At 47.6% G+C, this 17,779-nt stretch overlaps 2 protein-coding genes across 2 annotated transcripts; one reads left to right on the top strand and one right to left on the bottom strand.

Annotated features, from left to right (window-relative positions):
* Positions 1 to 1,103: 1,103 nt before the first annotated feature.
* Positions 1,104 to 12,376, top strand: SPOUT1 (SPOUT domain containing methyltransferase 1). Its single transcript, XM_066580512.1, has 12 exons — positions 1,104 to 1,187; positions 3,925 to 3,967; positions 4,056 to 4,181; positions 4,990 to 5,149; positions 5,235 to 5,324; positions 7,212 to 7,261; positions 7,348 to 7,478; positions 7,617 to 7,686; positions 9,461 to 9,559; positions 9,638 to 9,740; positions 10,205 to 10,352; positions 12,172 to 12,376. Exons 1-12 carry the CDS (start codon positions 1,158 to 1,160, stop codon positions 12,244 to 12,246), a joined length of 1,125 nt encoding a protein of 374 aa, XP_066436609.1. The 5' UTR covers positions 1,104 to 1,157; the 3' UTR covers positions 12,247 to 12,376.
* On the bottom strand, positions 12,355 to 16,590 carry ENDOG (endonuclease G). The gene is made up of 4 exons (XM_066580513.1): positions 16,518 to 16,590; positions 14,906 to 15,460; positions 12,859 to 12,968; positions 12,355 to 12,780 (listed from the first exon to the last, which is right to left on the bottom strand). Exons 2-4 carry the CDS (start codon positions 15,383 to 15,385, stop codon positions 12,498 to 12,500), a joined length of 873 nt encoding a protein of 290 aa, XP_066436610.1. The 5' UTR covers positions 15,386 to 15,460; positions 16,518 to 16,590; the 3' UTR covers positions 12,355 to 12,497.
* Between the last annotated feature and the right edge of the window lie 1,189 nt (positions 16,591 to 17,779).

Here is a 17,779-nt window from a genome sequence, read left to right as displayed (position 1 = left end):
TCATTCACCGAACGGCTGTAAATGATCGAGCGCCAGCTCTGATTGGCTGGTGCTCGATCCAATCACAGCACTCACTTACTAGAGGCGGGGTTTTCAAAGCCCCGTTACCAGGAAGAGAGTGCTATCTCAATGCTGAGGCCACGGCAGCCTGCCACGGCATCGGAGACCAGTGCGAGAGACCCAGACGCCGACGGCTAGGTGAGTATTGCTGTTTTTTTTTATTCATGTAGTGTAGCTAGAGCTTATTTTCGGGGGAGGGCTTATATTTCAAGCCCCTCCTCTAAAATTGGGGTAGGGCTTATTTTCAGAAAACACAGTAGATATGGTACCAAAGCTCACTACATAGATATGGTACCAAAACCAAGCTTGCTATATAGATATGATAAAGGAGAGGAAGCCTATCTTGTTCTTGTCTCCCCCCGGCATACAGTATGGTGAGGAGGACGGCGGACGCAGGGGTCCACGTTCCCAGTGGTGCAGCTGGGGAAAAAACGAAAACCCCTCTCTGGCTGCTCCTGGAGGGGCGCCTGCTACGACAACCGCGGGACCTCCAGTGGCTGGCGGCAAATATAGCCCTGACGCTAGAAGAGGCACTTATGGGGGTACCAGTGGCTGGCACACATTGTTATGGAGGTACCCGTGGCTGGCACACACTGTTATGGGGGTACCAGTGGCTGGCACACATTGTTATGGAGGTACCCGTGGCTGGCACACACTGTTATGGGGGTACTCGTGGCTGGCACACACTGTTATGGGGGTACCAGTGGCTGGCACACATTGTTATGGAGGTACCCGTGGCTGGCACACACTGTTATGGGGGTACCAATGGCTGGCACACATTGTTATGGGGGTACCCGTGGCTGGCACACACTTTATGGGGGTCTTTGTGGGTGACAGCTAGGAATAGTGCATTAGTGATCTGAGGAGTGTAGCCATGTCCACTTTTTGCATCTCCGCCTCTCCCCGGTCTCTAGAGCCGTCAGCCCCCTGCAGCCACATCACGGCTCTACACATCACGTGACGCAGGCTGCAGCGCACGCCGCCGGCCACTAGAGGGCAGCACTCATCCGGCTGGCATATATCTATATTCTCGCTGACCCCCACAGTTGCTAGGAGAGTCTCTCAAACCGGAAGTACTCTGCATATGTAGAGCAAAGATGGCGGAGAAGAGAGCGAGGATGGAGGAGGTGAGCGGGGACAACAAGTCCCAGCAGATGTGTGCTGGGTATTGGAGTCTGTACGAACGTAGCACGAAGGGGAAGGGTGTCCGTAAGGAAAAGCAGAGCGGCTAATAGAGTATGCTGGAAGTTGTAGTTCTACAGGCTGCTAAATAGCCACATGCAGTGCTACACTGGCTGGGAGTGCTTGTACTTGTAGTTCCACATTAGTGTGATTTAATATTCCATGCCCCCCCCTCTTGTCATATTTTTTAGGGTCACTCTTAAAGAGGTTCTGCAGGGGCCGAAGTGTTTGTTATTAACTCAGAAACTCAGCAAATTAGTAACGTGTCGGCAGTCAGGCTTTCTCTGCTTCCGGGCGCCGCGGATCCTGCGCTGTGTGAGCTTGCCACCGCTGCGCCAAACTCTGATCCGCGAACCCCGAGGTCACCTATACATCAGATGGTGCGGACAACCGATCCCAGCAGTAACGTGCGGGGCTAAACCGGCCAGAGAGGGAGAAAGCGGCGCAACATGGCAAATAATAGGCTGAACGGCGCAAATGTGTGATCAGCCGCGACCAGCGCAGAATCCCAGCCAAACGTCCCGGTGGTCGGCGTCCGCACGTGACTGTCAGGTGAAGGTCGGCCTAAATCAGCCATTTTGGCCAGCTTTTTATCTTGTGTACGATTTAACAACTGCGCAGGAACGTCCGGCTGGAGGCTCCCTCGCTGATCCGGAAGGAAGCTCTGCACGAGACGGACTCCAATATAGGCAATGTTCAGTTTGGTTCCATCCAGAGACGTGGGGTCACCTTCCTGCTCCCCGAATGGAGCAGGACAACGTTCTCCCCAGCTCAGATGAGGGGGTATTAGTGCATCTTGACGCCACCGGAAGCTAGGGGCTTGACAGGAGGAACGCCCCTCTCACACCCCTAGCTCCCGATTGGCTCAAGTATTGAAGGTCCCAGCAGCGTCTGAATGCCAGGCAATGCACTCTGCTTAGCAGGGGTGTAAGTTCATCAGATCTGGACCGTGGCGCCAAGATGTTCCGAGGCCCTGGCCCCTGCAATCCTTGACTTTCACCCCTGGAAGCGCCTACCCAGCCGCCGGGAGCGGCTTCACCGCTGTCCTCCCCCCATTAATGAATGCTGCCTCAGATTAATACCAGCCACAGTGTGTGCACCGGAGGAGCACTGACACTGATCGCCGACATCTCAGCTGTGACAGCAGGAGCGCTGGAACAGGTAGCCGGAGGGGAGGGGGGGGGGGTGTCAGTGTGAGCTGCGGAGGTCCGGATGGGGGTGGCTTACTGTCAGCAGTGGAGTCCGGAGGAGCGGAGCACAGCAGTAAGGAGTGGAGTGTGAGCAGCAGACAATGTCCTGAACATTAGCACGCTGCGTTTCCTTGAAATTGGAAACGCTGCTCTGAGCATCAGCAGGGACCTTACATCACGAACTACAGTATTCTACAGAGCGCTGAGGACCTGCAGGGAAGTGATGCCATCAGCCAATCAGCTACAGGGGGCGTCACCCTCCCCTGTCAATCTTGGCTCCCCCAGGACTTCCTGGTGGTGTCAAGATACACTAATACCAGCTGAGGGTTTGCCACAATTGCTTGTAGGCTGTGAGTTAAAAGGCTTCTCACCTCTGTAAATCTACAGATGGCCATCGGCTGATGAGCGACCTGTGCATTGGCCAATTGGCACTGCAGGAGAGATACGCGGTTTGACATGGTGGCGCTACGGGCCGTAGTATGCGGAACGATTCTTACTGATCGCAGGAATCTGAACCGTAAACGCTGCTGGCGACTGAACGGCGAATAATAACTTGTTCACTTGTCGTTCGTCATTCAGTTTCTGCAGATATAAGAATCAAACGACGATTCACCGTGTAATCAGGCAGTCGTTCATCTCTGCTGGCTGGCAGGTTCACTGTGAATGGAGGTGGGAGGAAGAGATCTCCGGCCGCTCCCCTCAATCACTGAGATGAACGATCCTTCAAACTAACGAAATTGAGCAATAATTGTCCCGTGTAAAAGCAAAAAAATCGTTTACTCTTTGTTCACTTCTGACTTTCAGTCAGCATAAAAAGCATAGCGGGCTTCTCGCTGCGTGTAAACGCTCCCCCGTCAGTGCATCACATAGAGAGGGAAGTGCTGAGTGAGAAGTCCGTCATCCAGCGATGTTCCCTGCCTGAATAAACTCCCTGCACGGGCGCTGATGACCTTAGCGCTGACGTTGGCGCTCTTGCAGTCGTGTAGACGAGCCTCGTCCCGTCTAGATGGGGCATGAGCGTGAATACGTATCGCCTGCAGCGGTAGTTTCAGCTGCCCGACGTGACAATCCCCTGGTGATCACTGATAGCCGTTTGTAGAAAAGATTTTCAGACCCATCAGGTGTGCAAATCACTGATTGTTTGTACTACAATGTATCCATGCCTGAAAGTAGCATCATTACCTAAGACTAGATACAGTGTAACAAACCTTCAGCTGTGAGGTATTGGCCTCTTCAGGTTTCTAGGTTCTAATTCACTGACAGCAAGCTGAGATGTTAAATGGTTTCAAATTGAAACACAAAGTATATTAGGAAGTTACAGAAGTTTTTAGTGATTAAAGGCACACTGCAGGCAATGCTGACAAGGGGGCGGAGCATGACACAGGTATATATTTTTGACATGTGCGGTGCTCCGCCCCTCAGGCTCTGTTATTGCAGATTGTTCCAGACGACACCGAAGCTCCGATACTAATTATTTCTTTTTATGTTTCAGGAACCTGAAAAGAAAGTAGACTGGATAAAACAGAATGCGCAGAGTAAGACCCGTCCGTCATGTCATCCCGGTCCGACGCCTCTTGGCCTTTACACGAGTCCTGACTTACCAACAACTTATGTGAATTGCAGGAAAAGAGCAGAGAAAAAAATGGAGGGAGGCAAAACTGCTGAAAAAGTTAGAGAAGGCGCAACTGCAGAAACAGAGAGAAGCCGTGAAACTGGAGCCGGAGGGAGAAGTGGAGAAGGAGTCGCACGGTACAATTATTTTACTAATAGATGTCCTAACACTAATCAGCCAGCAGAGGCAGTGTAGTTCCCCAAACTTCCCGCTTGTGGGGCAAAACGGAAGTGCTGAATCAGCAGCTGTCATAGCATGCTGGGAGTTGTAGTTTCACAGCAGCTTACTAGTTGGAGGCCACTGATCTACAGTACCTTCGGAAGACCGATATCGTGGGTGTAACCATGTAATCTCTTTGGTTCTGGTTGAGCCTCGAATGGGATTTCAGGGGTTATTGCTGCACCAACCGCATGCTGATTTGCCCTCTATGGAAGAGCCTTGTACGTTGATCTCTATGGCTGCAGAGACTTGAATGCTGCCGTAGTGCAATCCCCTCCATTCTCAGGGTTGTTGGACCCCACTGGTCATAAAGTGATATTTCCTAGCGACGGTCTCACTTTACAAGGTGGGAGTAGATCATTAAGGGTGCTTTCACACGTGGCAGATTGTAGTGCGGATCCCCAGCAGATTTATCCCTTCACTTGGAAAGATGACATCTGCTGCAGATCTGCGGCAAAATCCGCCCCAAATCTGCTAGTTGTGACCGCACCCTAAAGGGGTATTCCCATCTCGGTCAGTCATGGCTGAGATGAGAATTGCAGTCCTGATGCCATGGCCGCCTGTGGACCAGATTACGGAAGCAGCCGAGCTGGTGGTTCTATGATCATTCGGTAACCCCCATTAGAAGGGAGTTCATAATTGCAGCCACAGAGGTGGGACGGGGTTGGGGCACCCGATGTTCAGGCTTGGCTAGTAATGGCAGACTTCACTGTGTTTTCTCCATAGGTCGTCTATATACAGTGAGCGTGGCGTTGCCTGGTTCTATTATGGACAATGCCCAGTCACCGGAGCTGCGGACGTACCTGGCTGGGCAGATTGCTCGGGCGTGTGCCATATTTTGTGTGGATGAGATAGTGATATTTGATGAGACGGGCGAAGGATCCAAGTATGTACAGCAAAGCAGAGGGAAAGCAGAAAGTCACTCTGTGTTCAGTACAGTCTGTTCTCAGCCAAGACATCTTGTCTTTCAGAAGCGTGGAGGGGGAGTTTGAGGGAATTGGCAAGAAAGGCCACGCGTGCGTGCAGCTGGCTCGCATACTGCAGTACCTCGAATGTCCACAGTGAGTACACATCTGTCAGGGACGTTTAAAGAGTTTGTTCCCCTAAAATCTGAAAATACCTAAAAGTAGAAGCCCACAACTCATCTTGGCAACTACTGATATCATCAGTCTGTCTTCACACCCAAAGGCAGTGTTCCCCAACTCCAGTCCTCAAGGACCCCAACAGGTCATGTTTTCAGGATTTCCTCAGTATTGCACAGATGATGTAATTATTGTCGGTGCCTCAGACATTGCCACAGGTGTTCTTACTATAGGATATCCTGAAAACATGACCTGTTGGGGTGCCTTGAGGACTGGAGTTGAAAAACACTGCCCTAAGGGCTCCTGTCCGTAATTTTCAAACTTCCATAGCTCAGGGTTTAAAAAATGTTGCCGTTTCCAGCCTATAGGACATCAGATGACGAGCACTGTTAACCCCTTGAGGACATGGCCATTATTTTTCCTCCCCACTTTCAAACATCATTGCCTATTTTTTCATCGACATCTGCGTGGAATGAAATAGCAAAAAATGCAATTGCATCCTTTTTGGGGGATCGGGTGTTTGCGGCATACACACCGTGGCAAGATGACATGTTGGCTTTATTCTGTGGGTCGGTACAATTACAGCAAGGCCAAATTTATACAGCCTTTTTTTGTTCTTTTAATAAAATGTCTTTAAAAAATTTCCTTTTGTCATTTTTTGACCACTTTAATATTTTTTCTTCTGTTGCTGGGGTTGTGTGAAGGCTTGTCTTTGCACGACAACCATTGGTTTCTGTTGACACCATTTTGTGGTACATATCCTTTTTTTTTTTTTTTCACTTTTTGTTAATTTTTTTGTTTTTCGAGATCAGAAAAAAGGGCAATTCTGGCATTGTGTTTTTTCTCCCCCATGATAGTGTTTACCAAGCTGGATAATGCATAATTTAATAGATCTGACTTTTACGGGCACCAAATATGTGTTTTTTTTGTTTTTTGATTTTTTTTACTGTAAATATGGGGGGAAAAAATTTTTTTTAATTTTTACTTACAATTTTTTTGTAATTATTAAAACATTTTTTACTTATTTTCTTCTTTTAGTCCTATAACGGGACTTCAACTTGCAGTTCTTTATTTGCTTGTACAATATATTGCAATACTTCAGTCTTGCAGTATATTGTATTTTGTTAAGGCAGGCACATCTTAATAGGTGAAAATGCATGACAGCTGTGGTTAAATTCAGAAGAGAATGGGCTGCCATGATACCTGAACAGCATTCCATAATCTTGTAGCAGAAGAAGCCATTTGGGACACTTAAATGACAGTGGCATTTAAATGGTTAACAGCCAAGATCAGAGTTCGGGTGGCTGTTGCAGTTGCTTGTCAGCTGTCAAAGATGGCCAATGATGCCCACCGTGTATAGAGCAGGCTCAGCTCCCGGGCCCGCTCCATACAAACTGCACAGGGATGTTGTTATGGGTGCATTCAGACAACCGTATGTCGTCCGGGTATTCACGCCGGCCGATATACGGCATCTCTCTCTGCAGGGGGAGGAGGCTGGAAGAGTCGGGAGCAGGAACTGAGCTCCCGCCCCCTCTCCACCCCCCGGCACTATTTTCAATAGGGAAATTACCCTTTTTTGCAGGGGCCAACAATCGTTGTTTAGAGGGGGTTAAATCCGTAAGATATGAGTGTACCAGCTGGTCCTTTAAATTACGACAACGTCGGTAGGACATTAAAGGTTGAACATGGAATTCAGGGATATTCAAATGGCTCTTAGAAAATAGAGCCCAATGTTTCCTAATCACTCTGGATACCTGGTCGCTTGCAGGGCTATAGGTAGAAACAAATGGGATACGGGGAGGGGGCGTATCCCCTTTGTTGTGCCTTCATAGATGTGATTTTCTGCACTGTCTTTCTCTCCGATAGATACTTGAGAAAATCGTTCTTCCCCAAACATCCAGATCTGCAGTTTGCAGGTAAGTACATGATATCTGGACAGCCGTCAAATCTGCTTTGACGCATTTACAGTGATGTCACTGTTCTGTGTGTTAACCCTTTCTAGGGCTTTTGAACCCCCTGGACAGTCCTCATCACGTGAGGATCGATGAAGAGTCTAAGTACCGGGAAGGAGTTGTGTTAGATCGACCCACCAAACCCAGCAGAGGCTCGTTCGTGAACTGTGGGATACGGAAGGTACCAAGAACGACTTACTAGAGGGAACAACATTTAATCGGCATCGCTATACATATCCATTTACTGTTAAGAAAGATGATTTCCCCTTCGGACTATTAGTAAATGTTGGACACCTCACCACTTCTCATATCTTGTTAGGAGGTGCAGATTGACAAGCAGCTGCAACCTGGACTCAGAGTCACCGTTCAGATGCAACCTGATAAACCAGGTAAGTCATTACCGCTCAGAAGACACGCGTGTTACTTATCAGATCTGAATGTATGTAGTCAAGAGCCTCCATCTAACTATATAGCCTGGAAAGGAATGCTGGGCTACTAGTTCATTGGGGACCAATGAGGGGGGAAATGGTTCGCTTCTATTCCTTATCACTGCATGCTATACTCTTGAATGGAGATGAGCTGCAATACCAGACACAGTCCATGGAAAATAGTGGCGCTGTTTCTGGGGTAAAGACACAGACCCTTTAATATGTGGCACATAAGGGAGGTCTGAGGGAAAGTACTGCCCTGACAAGGTAGACTGCGTCTCGGCCAGACCTTGTTAGAAGCTGTAGATAATGCAATGTGCAGACCTGAAGGTCTTCTGTATACACATCTCTCAGCTACAATGCTTGCAGGAAGTCTTCAGACCCTTTCACTTCTTTACATTTTGTTATGTTTTTTCCCCCATTATTCTGCACTCAATGTTAGAAATCTTTGTACATTTTTTTAAACATAAAAAAACTAACATTTTGCATTGACATAAGTATTCACACCCTTTGCTATGACACTTGATATTTTGGCTTGGAGGGGGGGGGGCATTTCTCTTCATCATCTTTGAGAAGTTTCTACACCTTGAATCGAGTCACCTGTGGTAAAGTCAGTTGATTGGAGATATATCGATAAGGGGGTGTCTTTTAGAATTAAGGTCTAACAGCCCACAATGCAGATCAGAGCCAAAACCAAGCCATGAGGAGGACAGAACTGCCTGTAGAGCTCAGAGACAGGATTGTGTGGAGGCTCAGATCTGGAGAAGCTACAAACACATTTCTGCTGCACTGAAAGCTTCCAAGAACACCGCGGCCTCCATTATTCTAACATCGAACAGCCAGGACTGTTCCCAGAGCCGCCGACCCACCAAACTAACTAATCAGGGGAGAAGGGCCTTGTAAGAGAGGTGACCAAAAACTCAATGATCACTCTGGCTGAGCTCCAAAGATCCTGTGTACAGATGGGAGAAATGTCCAGAAGGTCAGCCATCACTGCAGCCTCCACCGATATGGGCTTTATGGCAGAGTGGTCAGAAAGAAGCCTCCTCAGTAAAAGACATGAAAGCCACCTGCATTTTACCAAAAAGTATCTAAAGGACCTCAGACTGTGAGAAACAAGATTCTCTGGTGTGATGAAGCCAAGATTAAACCTCTATTCTAAGCATTATATCTGTAGGAAACCAGGCGCCGCTCATCACCTGCCCAATACCATCTCTACAGAGGAGCCTGGTGGTGGCAGCATCATGCTGGGGGAGCGGAGACCAAGCGGGTGGATGGAAAGCTGAATGGAGCAAAGTACAGAGATATTCTTAATGAAGACCTGACCCAGAGCACAAGGAACCTCAGACTTGGCGGAAGGTTCAGCACCCAACAAGACAATGACTCTAAGTACACAGCCAAGACACCTTTGTGAATGTCCTTGAGTGGTCAGCCAGAGGCCTGATTTGAACCCAATCAAATATCTTTGGAGAGACCTGAAGATGGCTGTCCACCAATGGCCCCCATCCAACCAGACAGGGCTTGAGAGGATCTTCAGAGAAGAAAGGCAAAAAACTCTCCAAATCCAGGTGTGCAAACCCTGTGGCATCATGCCCAAGAAGACTGGAGGCTGTAATTCCTGCCAAAAGTGGTTCAACTTAGTACTGAGTACGGGGCGGGAATACTTATATCAGTGCATTGTAGATGAGATTATCTGACCATGTTTGCATGTTCCTTATATATCCTCTATTTTTAGATAAAAAAGTTAGAAACGGAATTGTGGTCTCACCGCAGCATCCAAGGACAGAAGATGGCATGTACTGGGGGTACAGGGTGAGGCTGGCATCCTGTGTCAGTGAGTACCGGCTTCTCTCCTGGTCTTGTATTGTGTGTTTCCCCCATGCTGCTGTATTTACTCATCTCTGTATCTTAGGTGCAGTTTTCACGGAATGTCCCTTTAAGGATGGCTATGACCTTACTATTGGCACCTCCGAGCGTGGGAGCGGCGTGGAGGATGTGACGCTGCCAGATTTCCAGTAAGCAGCAGAGACTTAATTTAGGAGGTCTTTTCTGAGTACACTTGATGGGCTCTCATCCTCTTCTGGCTCCTGCACAGAAATATGTTGCAGTTGTTTCCATCCAGCATCAGTCCTTTGTTGTCAGCCGCCTTTTAACTCCTAAAGGACCAGACACTTTTCAGCGGTGGTGTTTTCATGGCCCTAATTTAGTAATTTTTTGGGGTGTGTCCCATGAGGATTTTTTGGGTGTCTGGTAAATACGGTTAAAGAAACATTCCAGGTATAAAGGGTTGTGTTATGCCTGGTGCAGGGCTTTAGCGGATCCTCTTCTTATTTCATGCTTCACCCCATCAGGCCCTGCCATAACCGTTCTGGCTGCGGGGAGATCTTTAATTTTAAACCCTTTTAATATGAGAACCTAGTGGATGTATATCCCCGGGATACAAGAGCACACAGTGATATAATCTGTTTATTGTTGTCAGGCATGCTTTGGTTGTGTTTGGTGGACTTCAAGGGCTGGAAGCCAGCGTGGACAGCGACCAAAACCTGGACATAGAAGAACCTAGTATGTTGTTTAACCATTACCTGAACACGTGTCCGGGCCAGGGCAGTCGCACTATAAGAACAGAGGTTAGTATCCCTTCTAGAACACACATCTGCATATAATGTGTCATATCTGTCTTCATTTCTTAAAGGGGTTTTGTCATTAAAAAAAATAAAATTCAATACTTCTCTATTCCTCCCCATCAGTCTTCTTACCAGATCTTCTTCTCACCGATCTTCTCCTGGCTCCTTCAGTCCTCCGGGTCACCTCACCACAAGCCGGCCGAATCCTCCTCTTCCTGTTATGAAGCGTACATTGCTGGCGGTATCCTTCCTCCCAGGCAATGAACGGCTTGTCACTAGTGATGTAACATTCACTGCCTAGAAGGCAATGCCGAATCCCATGCTGGGCCATTGCAGAGACTGCGCATGCACACTTTCTCGCTGCGAGCGTTCATATACTATTGTCGCGAGACAGTGCGCATGCGCAGTCTGTGCAATGGCCCAGCATAGGATTCGGCATTCCCTTCTAGGCAGCTAATGCTACATCACTAGTGACATAGCGTAGTGACCTGCAGGAAGGAGAATGTATGTAACGTCACAGGAAGAGGATCTGGACGGCTTGCGGTGATGTGGCCCAGGGGACTGCAGGAGCCAGGCGAAGATGGGTTTGGAGACTGATGGGGGAGGAATAGGTAAGTATTGTTTTTTTTCTCTTCTAATTGCAGAACCCCTTAAAGATGGCAAGCCTGTGGGGTTCTTTTTCCTGGTTTTGCAGTATTTTAACCTCTTAACAACATTGCCAATTTTTCAAAAAATAACTTTTTGAGTTTCCCATTGATGTGGTTGTATGAAGGCTTGTTTTTTTGCAGCACGAATTGTATTTTTCACGGCACAATATAATGTACTGAAAAGCTTAATATCATATTTTCCCTAGAGGTTTTTAAGTGCTTCTTCATAGTAAGTCCAGCAGCAAATCATCCAGAAGTGAAGCACACGGGGGGGCAGCTTCTAAAAAAATCTTCTCCTTTTATATATTCAGTAAAACATCATGATAAAAGGTATCCGCGCATAACTTTATGCCCCGCAGCAAGCTCAAACGCTTCTAGATTACAGCATGATGAGCAGAAGTATCACACTTGTAGATGAGTGAGCACACTCGTTTATGGCTGATGCTCGAGCGAGCATCGGTCTTCTCGAGTAACTGATTACTTGTCCGAGCAAATGCGGCGGGGGTGAGCTGGAGGGGGGGGGGGGAGAGATCCCCAGGATGGGTCATCAATAGTTGATCGGCTGGGATCTACTGCTTGGGACCCCGACTGATCGGGAGGCTGAGGTCAACACTACAATACACTGTAGTCAGACTAGAAGCTGATGGCTCCGACCACTGTGTATTGGCCAATGATGGTAATTGCAGGCTCTCGTTAAAATCAGTGAGAGCTGTGCCTGCAGTTACATGTGCCAACCACTACATATGGGTTGGAGCCATCTGCTTCTGCTCCAACCCCTGTGTACTGTGGCACTGTCAGCTGGTGCCCGATCCATCGGGTCCCAAGCAGTAGACCCCAAGACATATATATCTTTAAGGAATACCCTGGCATTGCAGCTCAGCTCCATTGCTTTGACTGACCTGCAGTAGGTGGCATAGCCTATGGGCAAGAATTGCTGAATGGTGGGGGTCTCATTGCTGATATCGAACGGGGGTTCTGTGTCAGCAATGAGACCCCTCGCCGATCTGCAAATTATCACCTATGCTGTGAATAGGGGATAACTTGTAATCCTGGTACAGCCCCTTTAAGCAGCATTGAAAGGTACCAAGCCCCTATAAGTGCTTGGAGCGAGCCGTTAACACCTTCACTGCTGGAGATATGTAAGTTTCAGCTAACATTTTTTTCCTGCTCTCTAGGAAGCCATACTGATCTCTCTCACCGCATTAAAACCCAGAATAGAAAATGCCGTTCAGAAGCTCAAAGACAGCTGAACCCTGACTGCGCCAATCAACTTCCGTGGAAGAATATCTTGCCTACCGATAGTGTTGACGTTGTCCGTCTATGACAGCCATGGACTGTAAAACAAACTGCTTCATATATTAAATATTTTATTATATTCTATGCTGTATTTTACCTGATTATCACACACTCTGTAAGCGTCCATCTATGTCCTGGTAAATGTGCGAGAGGCTGGGCTGCTCTGCACTTACTAATGTCCATGTGGCTGCAGTACCAGCCGGGGTCACTTCTGTCCTGCTGTGATGGCCTTCAAGTTATTTGAGCTTTTGAGAATATTGGGAACAAATAGTAGTCCTGAGGCTCGCTCAATACTCTCTATAGGGACCAAGAACCGATCCAGGGGGATCTTATCATCTACTGGGCAGTTCGGCATCACATAGGGCCGCAGCTCGATCTCTCCATTGTACTTCTCTAGAACGACCACCTTAAAAAAGTGCGTGGGGACGGCAACGTGGTTTGCACCGATAACTTGGTATTTCACGTACATCTTCCCATCAACTTCCATTCTGCAAGAAGTGTTAGAGTAGGTCAGCCAGATAAATCAAGGGAGATTCCATGAACGTATTCATCATCACACGACTTACTTTGGTAGGAAGAGGGGCCCGGTGCACACATACACGTTCTTGTTGCTCTTGGACAGCCCACGGCAGGACTTCTCCAGGTTATTCCAGGCATTCTGATTAAGGTTTGGATTCTAGAAGAGTAAAGTGAGTGGCACAAGTCAGCGTCCATACAGATTGCTTTACAGCAGTTGTCTCTGACCTTTGGGTATCCAGCTGCTGTAAAACCACAACTCCCAGCATGCTCAGCTTTCCTGCTTCACAGGGTTAGGGGAGCAGCACAATCTTTGAACAATACTATGTACCCACATTACTGAAGAAGAGTCGTATGTATGTGGCAGCGTTGGATACAACATTCTGTGACAGTGTAGCTACACATTGCGGTTTTTGCTACAGATTTTCCAAAATCTTAGCAAAATGTTAGAATTTGCCATGGTTTTGGCAAAAACTGTGACATGTGAATGAACCTAAATACAACTTAAAGGCATAGTACCAAGATAGACTATAGTCTGATCTGTGGGGAGGGGGGGGGCCTTACTGCTGAGATCCCCAATGATTCTGAGAACAGAGGTCCCATGTCCCCCTTTTCTTCTCACTGCAGTAACGTCATATTGTATGAAGTGTTGGCTGCAATACTGAAATCAGTTGGAAACACTTCTGATCTGCTGTCACGTGTGATACATAGAAATCTGTGTACGAACGGCCGCGGCTCCATTTATTTCAGTGGGGCTGATTGAGATAGTCATGCACTTTGTAACTGGCTATCTCCATCAGTGCCATTGAAATAAATAGAACAGCCATAGCTATTTTTCACTGTGGGGTGCAGAAAGCCCAAAATGAGGATGACGGGGGAAAACGGGACCCTTGTTCTCAGAATTTGTGGGAGTCTCAATGCTGAGACACCCCCCCCCCCCCAATCAGACTTTTATCACCTATCCTATTGATAGGTAATAAAGTCTCTGACTTGGTAAAAGACCCTTTAAACCCTATTCATGGGCTAGGGGATAACTATGTGATCAGTGGAGTCTGATTTTGGAACCCCCAATGATGCTGAGTATGGAGGTCCCCCGAATCAATAAAGCACAGGTTAACTGTTGTGCTGCACTCCATCCATTCCAGTGGGACTGCTGAAGGTAGTCAAGGACTTGAACTTGGCTATCATCAGTGATCCCATTGAAGTGGCTGGAGAGGAGGTCTACATGCACCACCTTCTTTGTTCACACTTCTGGACACACTGGAGCTAAGATCTCAGGATCGGTGGGGGTCCCAGCGGACAGACTCCCACCGATCAACATGTTATCCCCTATATTGAGCATGGAGGATCATTTTCTGATATGGGAATAACAGCATTAATGTCAGCAGCCATCCCTCTAGAAAACAAAAATACTGCATATGCATACATATATATATATATATATATATATATATAATGTGTGTGTGTGTGTGTGTATATGTATGTAATATAGCAAGAGGTGCTACTACAACTTGTGCAAACCCATTGAGACACAGCATAGCTCTTATATGGAACAAAGGTCTGAAAGAAATCGCTGTATGTCCTATTCTCACCCATTTAAGAATGAACATAGCAGTTGCAACGTGCGAGGTCCATTTATATAAGACAGCACAAGTATCGGTGTGCAATGCGGGTTGCGCCCATGTTTCTCGGATGTAACGCTAGTCTAGCCATGTACATACAGCCTAATAAGAAATTTTAGCATGGCAGCCATCGCTGACGGCCAACGGCCTCATTCAGACCCCCTGGCTGATGTGACCTGAATTTACACCTCTGTAGGGTTTGAGCCACTTCAATTGTTGGGTGTTTATATCCTACATTAATAATGCAGATGGTAAAACATAACTATTATGGCCGTCATCGCAGTATTCTGGATCAAAACCAAGAGTGAGTCCAACTGCGGAAGAGATGCCATTCTCCCTTTTCTCTCAATAGGCCCAGTACTAGTTTTAGCTTCCAAATACTGCTGTGTGAATGGGGCGTAAATCTCAAACTGTTGCAAAACTACAACTCCCAGCATGCTTTAGCAGCCAAAGGCATGACTTAATGGAAACAAACCTGAGGGTACACATTACTCAGTATGAATGTCTCATCCATTGCTTTTTGGCTCCACTTGTGATTGGCTGCAGCTGCCAGATGCCCACGATCAAACCCACTGCCGCGGTAGTCAGAATTGGTGGCTCGGTGATAAGGGTGCACAGAATCATCTTCTTTAAAGTCACAGCCCTGCCGGTTGGCGCTGCCCTGTAATCTGTCAACATTAAGCTGCTCCAAAACCCAGGCTGGACCCCGCAGCCTGGAGTCATAGCTCAGTACATGGGATTGGCGGGTCTTGAGCTGACTCAACCCTGGAAGACCAAAACGAGTAATCCCAGAGGGAGAGGGCAGAGATACTTCTGAGGCTGCCTTAACTATAGGAAGGTAATGGATTTTAGGGCCGGCCTCATCCTGTAGTTTCCATCTGGTCAGTCCAGCACCAAGTGCAACACCAACTGCCAGGGAGGCCCCAGAGAGCAGAAGACTGCGATGAAGTCTCATCTTCTTAATCACCCGCCGCCACCTTCAAGACCTTTCCTAAACGATAAGTATCCTTAAGGTCATTCTAGGATCTTCCTGTAAGAGAAAAGGGAACATAAACCCTGGGATGGATACAGCATGTTCTTTAATGCCCCCTCCAGTGCCCTCTGCAAGGCTTTTGTCTACAACACTTGGAACTATACTGCCGTGGGCACCATGGGTACACTGAGGGTATAGAGGCAGGGCGGAACTGAGCACAAAACAAGAAGTTTTGAAAATCGGGTCCTGCTTTTCTTTCAAGCTGGCGGCATGCGGTTCCCTCATAACCGGAGATCTCCAGCTCCCCAGACACATCTAGGGACGGTGTTCTGCACCCCAGCATCCCGGATGAAGAGGTCTTCTTTTGAACGTGATCAAACACTTGAGCAAAGTTTTCCTGCATCGCACCATGCTGTGGGAAACAAATCGCTGCATGTTCTGTCTTTGAGCGTGCTCTCGCATTGCAGCGCCCATTGTTTTCAATGGAGCCGACCCTGCGATGCAAGGTTTCCTCATTGAAAACAATGGGAGAAAATCTGCAATCCTTCCTGGAAGTGATGCGAGGTGGTTTTGATATAAAAACGCCTTGCATCCACAAGGAAATCACATTGCAATATCGTGTGCGCCCTTTTGAAGTTGGCCCTTCAGTTACACTCTGGGGATCCCGGCGGCAGTGCTTGCTGTGAGCTGCTTATTTTCAGGGACTTGCCTAATGAAGGCAGCTTATCCAATATGGAAAACACCTGTCACTCAGCTCATTGGCCAACCAGAGCCACTTCTGTCAGCACATGTATAGCATACGGATAAAATACTATATAGAGATATACTCATGTTAGAGTAGAACTACAGGTTCCACAATGCCCAATATATTGTCCTGCTACAGTGGGACTCTGATGCCCTTGAATTATCAGCAGCAGGAAGTGTTATAATGTATCAGCTGCGGTATTATTCTAGGAAGTGTTATAATGTATCAGCTGCAGTTTTCTACCAGGAAGTGTTATAATGTATCAGCTTCAGCCTTATTCTAGGAAGTGTTACAATGTATCGGCTACAGTGAGTATATAATGATGCAGGGTCAGAGTCCATCGTACGGTGCAGAGAAGACTTTACTTACAGAGTCCTCTGCGGTCAGTGAGATTCGTCCTGATACTAAGGAGCACATGATGACCCCACACGGGTCACAGGAAGTTGTAACCAGTGTGCTGAGCACCAGACTGCCATCTTGTGATCATGCTCTGCATTGCGGGTAGCATTCTGTGCATACTACTTTGTATTACACCTGTAATATGCGTACAGAAAATGTAACTTATCTGATACCAGCCTTAGGGCTTATTCACACGGGCGAGAATCTTCCATGAGTTTTATGCAACGCTGGAGGCTGAAAACTCGCTTATGTAAATAAATCCATTGGAAAGAATGGGTTTCATATTTGTACGAGTTTTCAGTCTCTCGCTGAATGTTCTATTTCACTGTGATTTTACACATTTTCTTACCCATACATTCCTATGGGCGCCATGTATTGCGATGTTTCACCGATGCGATGCGTTTTCACTCATGTTGTTATGTTAATGCATCCAAATAAAAACAGATGATGTCATCAGCTTCGGAGCAGCGTGGAGGGCTATGCTGAGTAGTTTCAGCGGCGTGGAGGCAGGATTCCCCAGCATGGCACGGATTGTATCAGACAAGGAGCAACTAATTTGTGTCTTGTCCAAGACGGCCCCAGCTTTGGGACATCAGGAGGGAAGAGTACCATGTAAGAAGCCGAAGGGACATGATGTGGGAGGAATAGGCCGAGTTGCGTTTTGGGGAGCTGTGGGAATCTGCTTGTGTAACTGCTAGGTCCAAAATTTGTAAGTACCGTATTTTTTGTTCTATTAGACGCACCCCCGTTTTAGAGCCGGAAAATAGGGGGGAAAAATTGAACTCACGCAGGGACAGTGCAGGGATAGTGCCTGGTGACGGAGCCGAGGGAGCAGCAGAGGTCTGAAAAACCGGCGCACCATATCACAGCGGCGCTTGTGTGCAGCAGGAGGAAGGAAGGAAGCCGTTTGGGGAGGCGGGGAGCAGCAGTAGTACCCGCTGGCGCTCACCACCAATCAGAGGTATGTATGGGCGGCAGTGGGGAGGAGACTGGTTGCACATTTGTTCGTGCGATCGCGAGTTTAACACGCGATCGAGCTAAAAATGGCGATCAGAACAAATTTTTTGGCACATTCGCTCTATGAGACGCAGCAACTTCCCCCCCCTCCCCCCCGCTTTGGAGGCGGAAAAAGTGCGTCTTATAAAGCGAAAAATATGGTATGCTGCTTTAAACATTGTTTTTGCTGTGGTTTTACTTCCCTTAAATTCCCTGTGCAGTGTAGTTTTGGCTAC

The sequence above is a fragment of the Eleutherodactylus coqui genome, chromosome 10 (assembly GCF_035609145.1).
Source record: "Eleutherodactylus coqui strain aEleCoq1 chromosome 10, aEleCoq1.hap1, whole genome shotgun sequence".
Lineage (NCBI taxonomy): Eukaryota > Metazoa > Chordata > Amphibia > Anura > Eleutherodactylidae > Eleutherodactylus > Eleutherodactylus coqui.
Note: the sequence above shows the minus strand (reverse complement) of the source record. Positions and strands in the feature narration are given on the sequence as shown.

Bases quoted from the DNA above. Each gene is read 5' to 3' on its own strand.
- SPOUT1 (XM_066580512.1), top strand. From the start codon at position 1,158: ATGGCGGAGAAGAGAGCGAGGATGGAGGAG. The intron at 1,188-3,924 runs GTGAGCGGGGAC...TTTATGTTTCAG, and splicing joins AGAGAGCGAGGATGGAGGAG to GAACCTGAAAAGAAAGTAGA. The intron at 9,560-9,637 runs GTGAGTACCGGC...TCTGTATCTTAG, and splicing joins GAGGCTGGCATCCTGTGTCA to GTGCAGTTTTCACGGAATGT.
- ENDOG (XM_066580513.1), bottom strand. From the start codon at position 15,385: ATGAGACTTCATCGCAGTCTTCTGCTCTCTGGGGCCTCCCTGGCAGTT. The intron at 12,969-14,905 runs GTTTGTTTCCAT...TTACTCTTCTAG, and splicing joins TGAGTAATGTGTACCCTCAG to AATCCAAACCTTAATCAGAA. The intron at 12,781-12,858 runs GTAAGTCGTGTG...CACTTCTTGCAG, and splicing joins GGGCCCCTCTTCCTACCAAA to AATGGAAGTTGATGGGAAGA.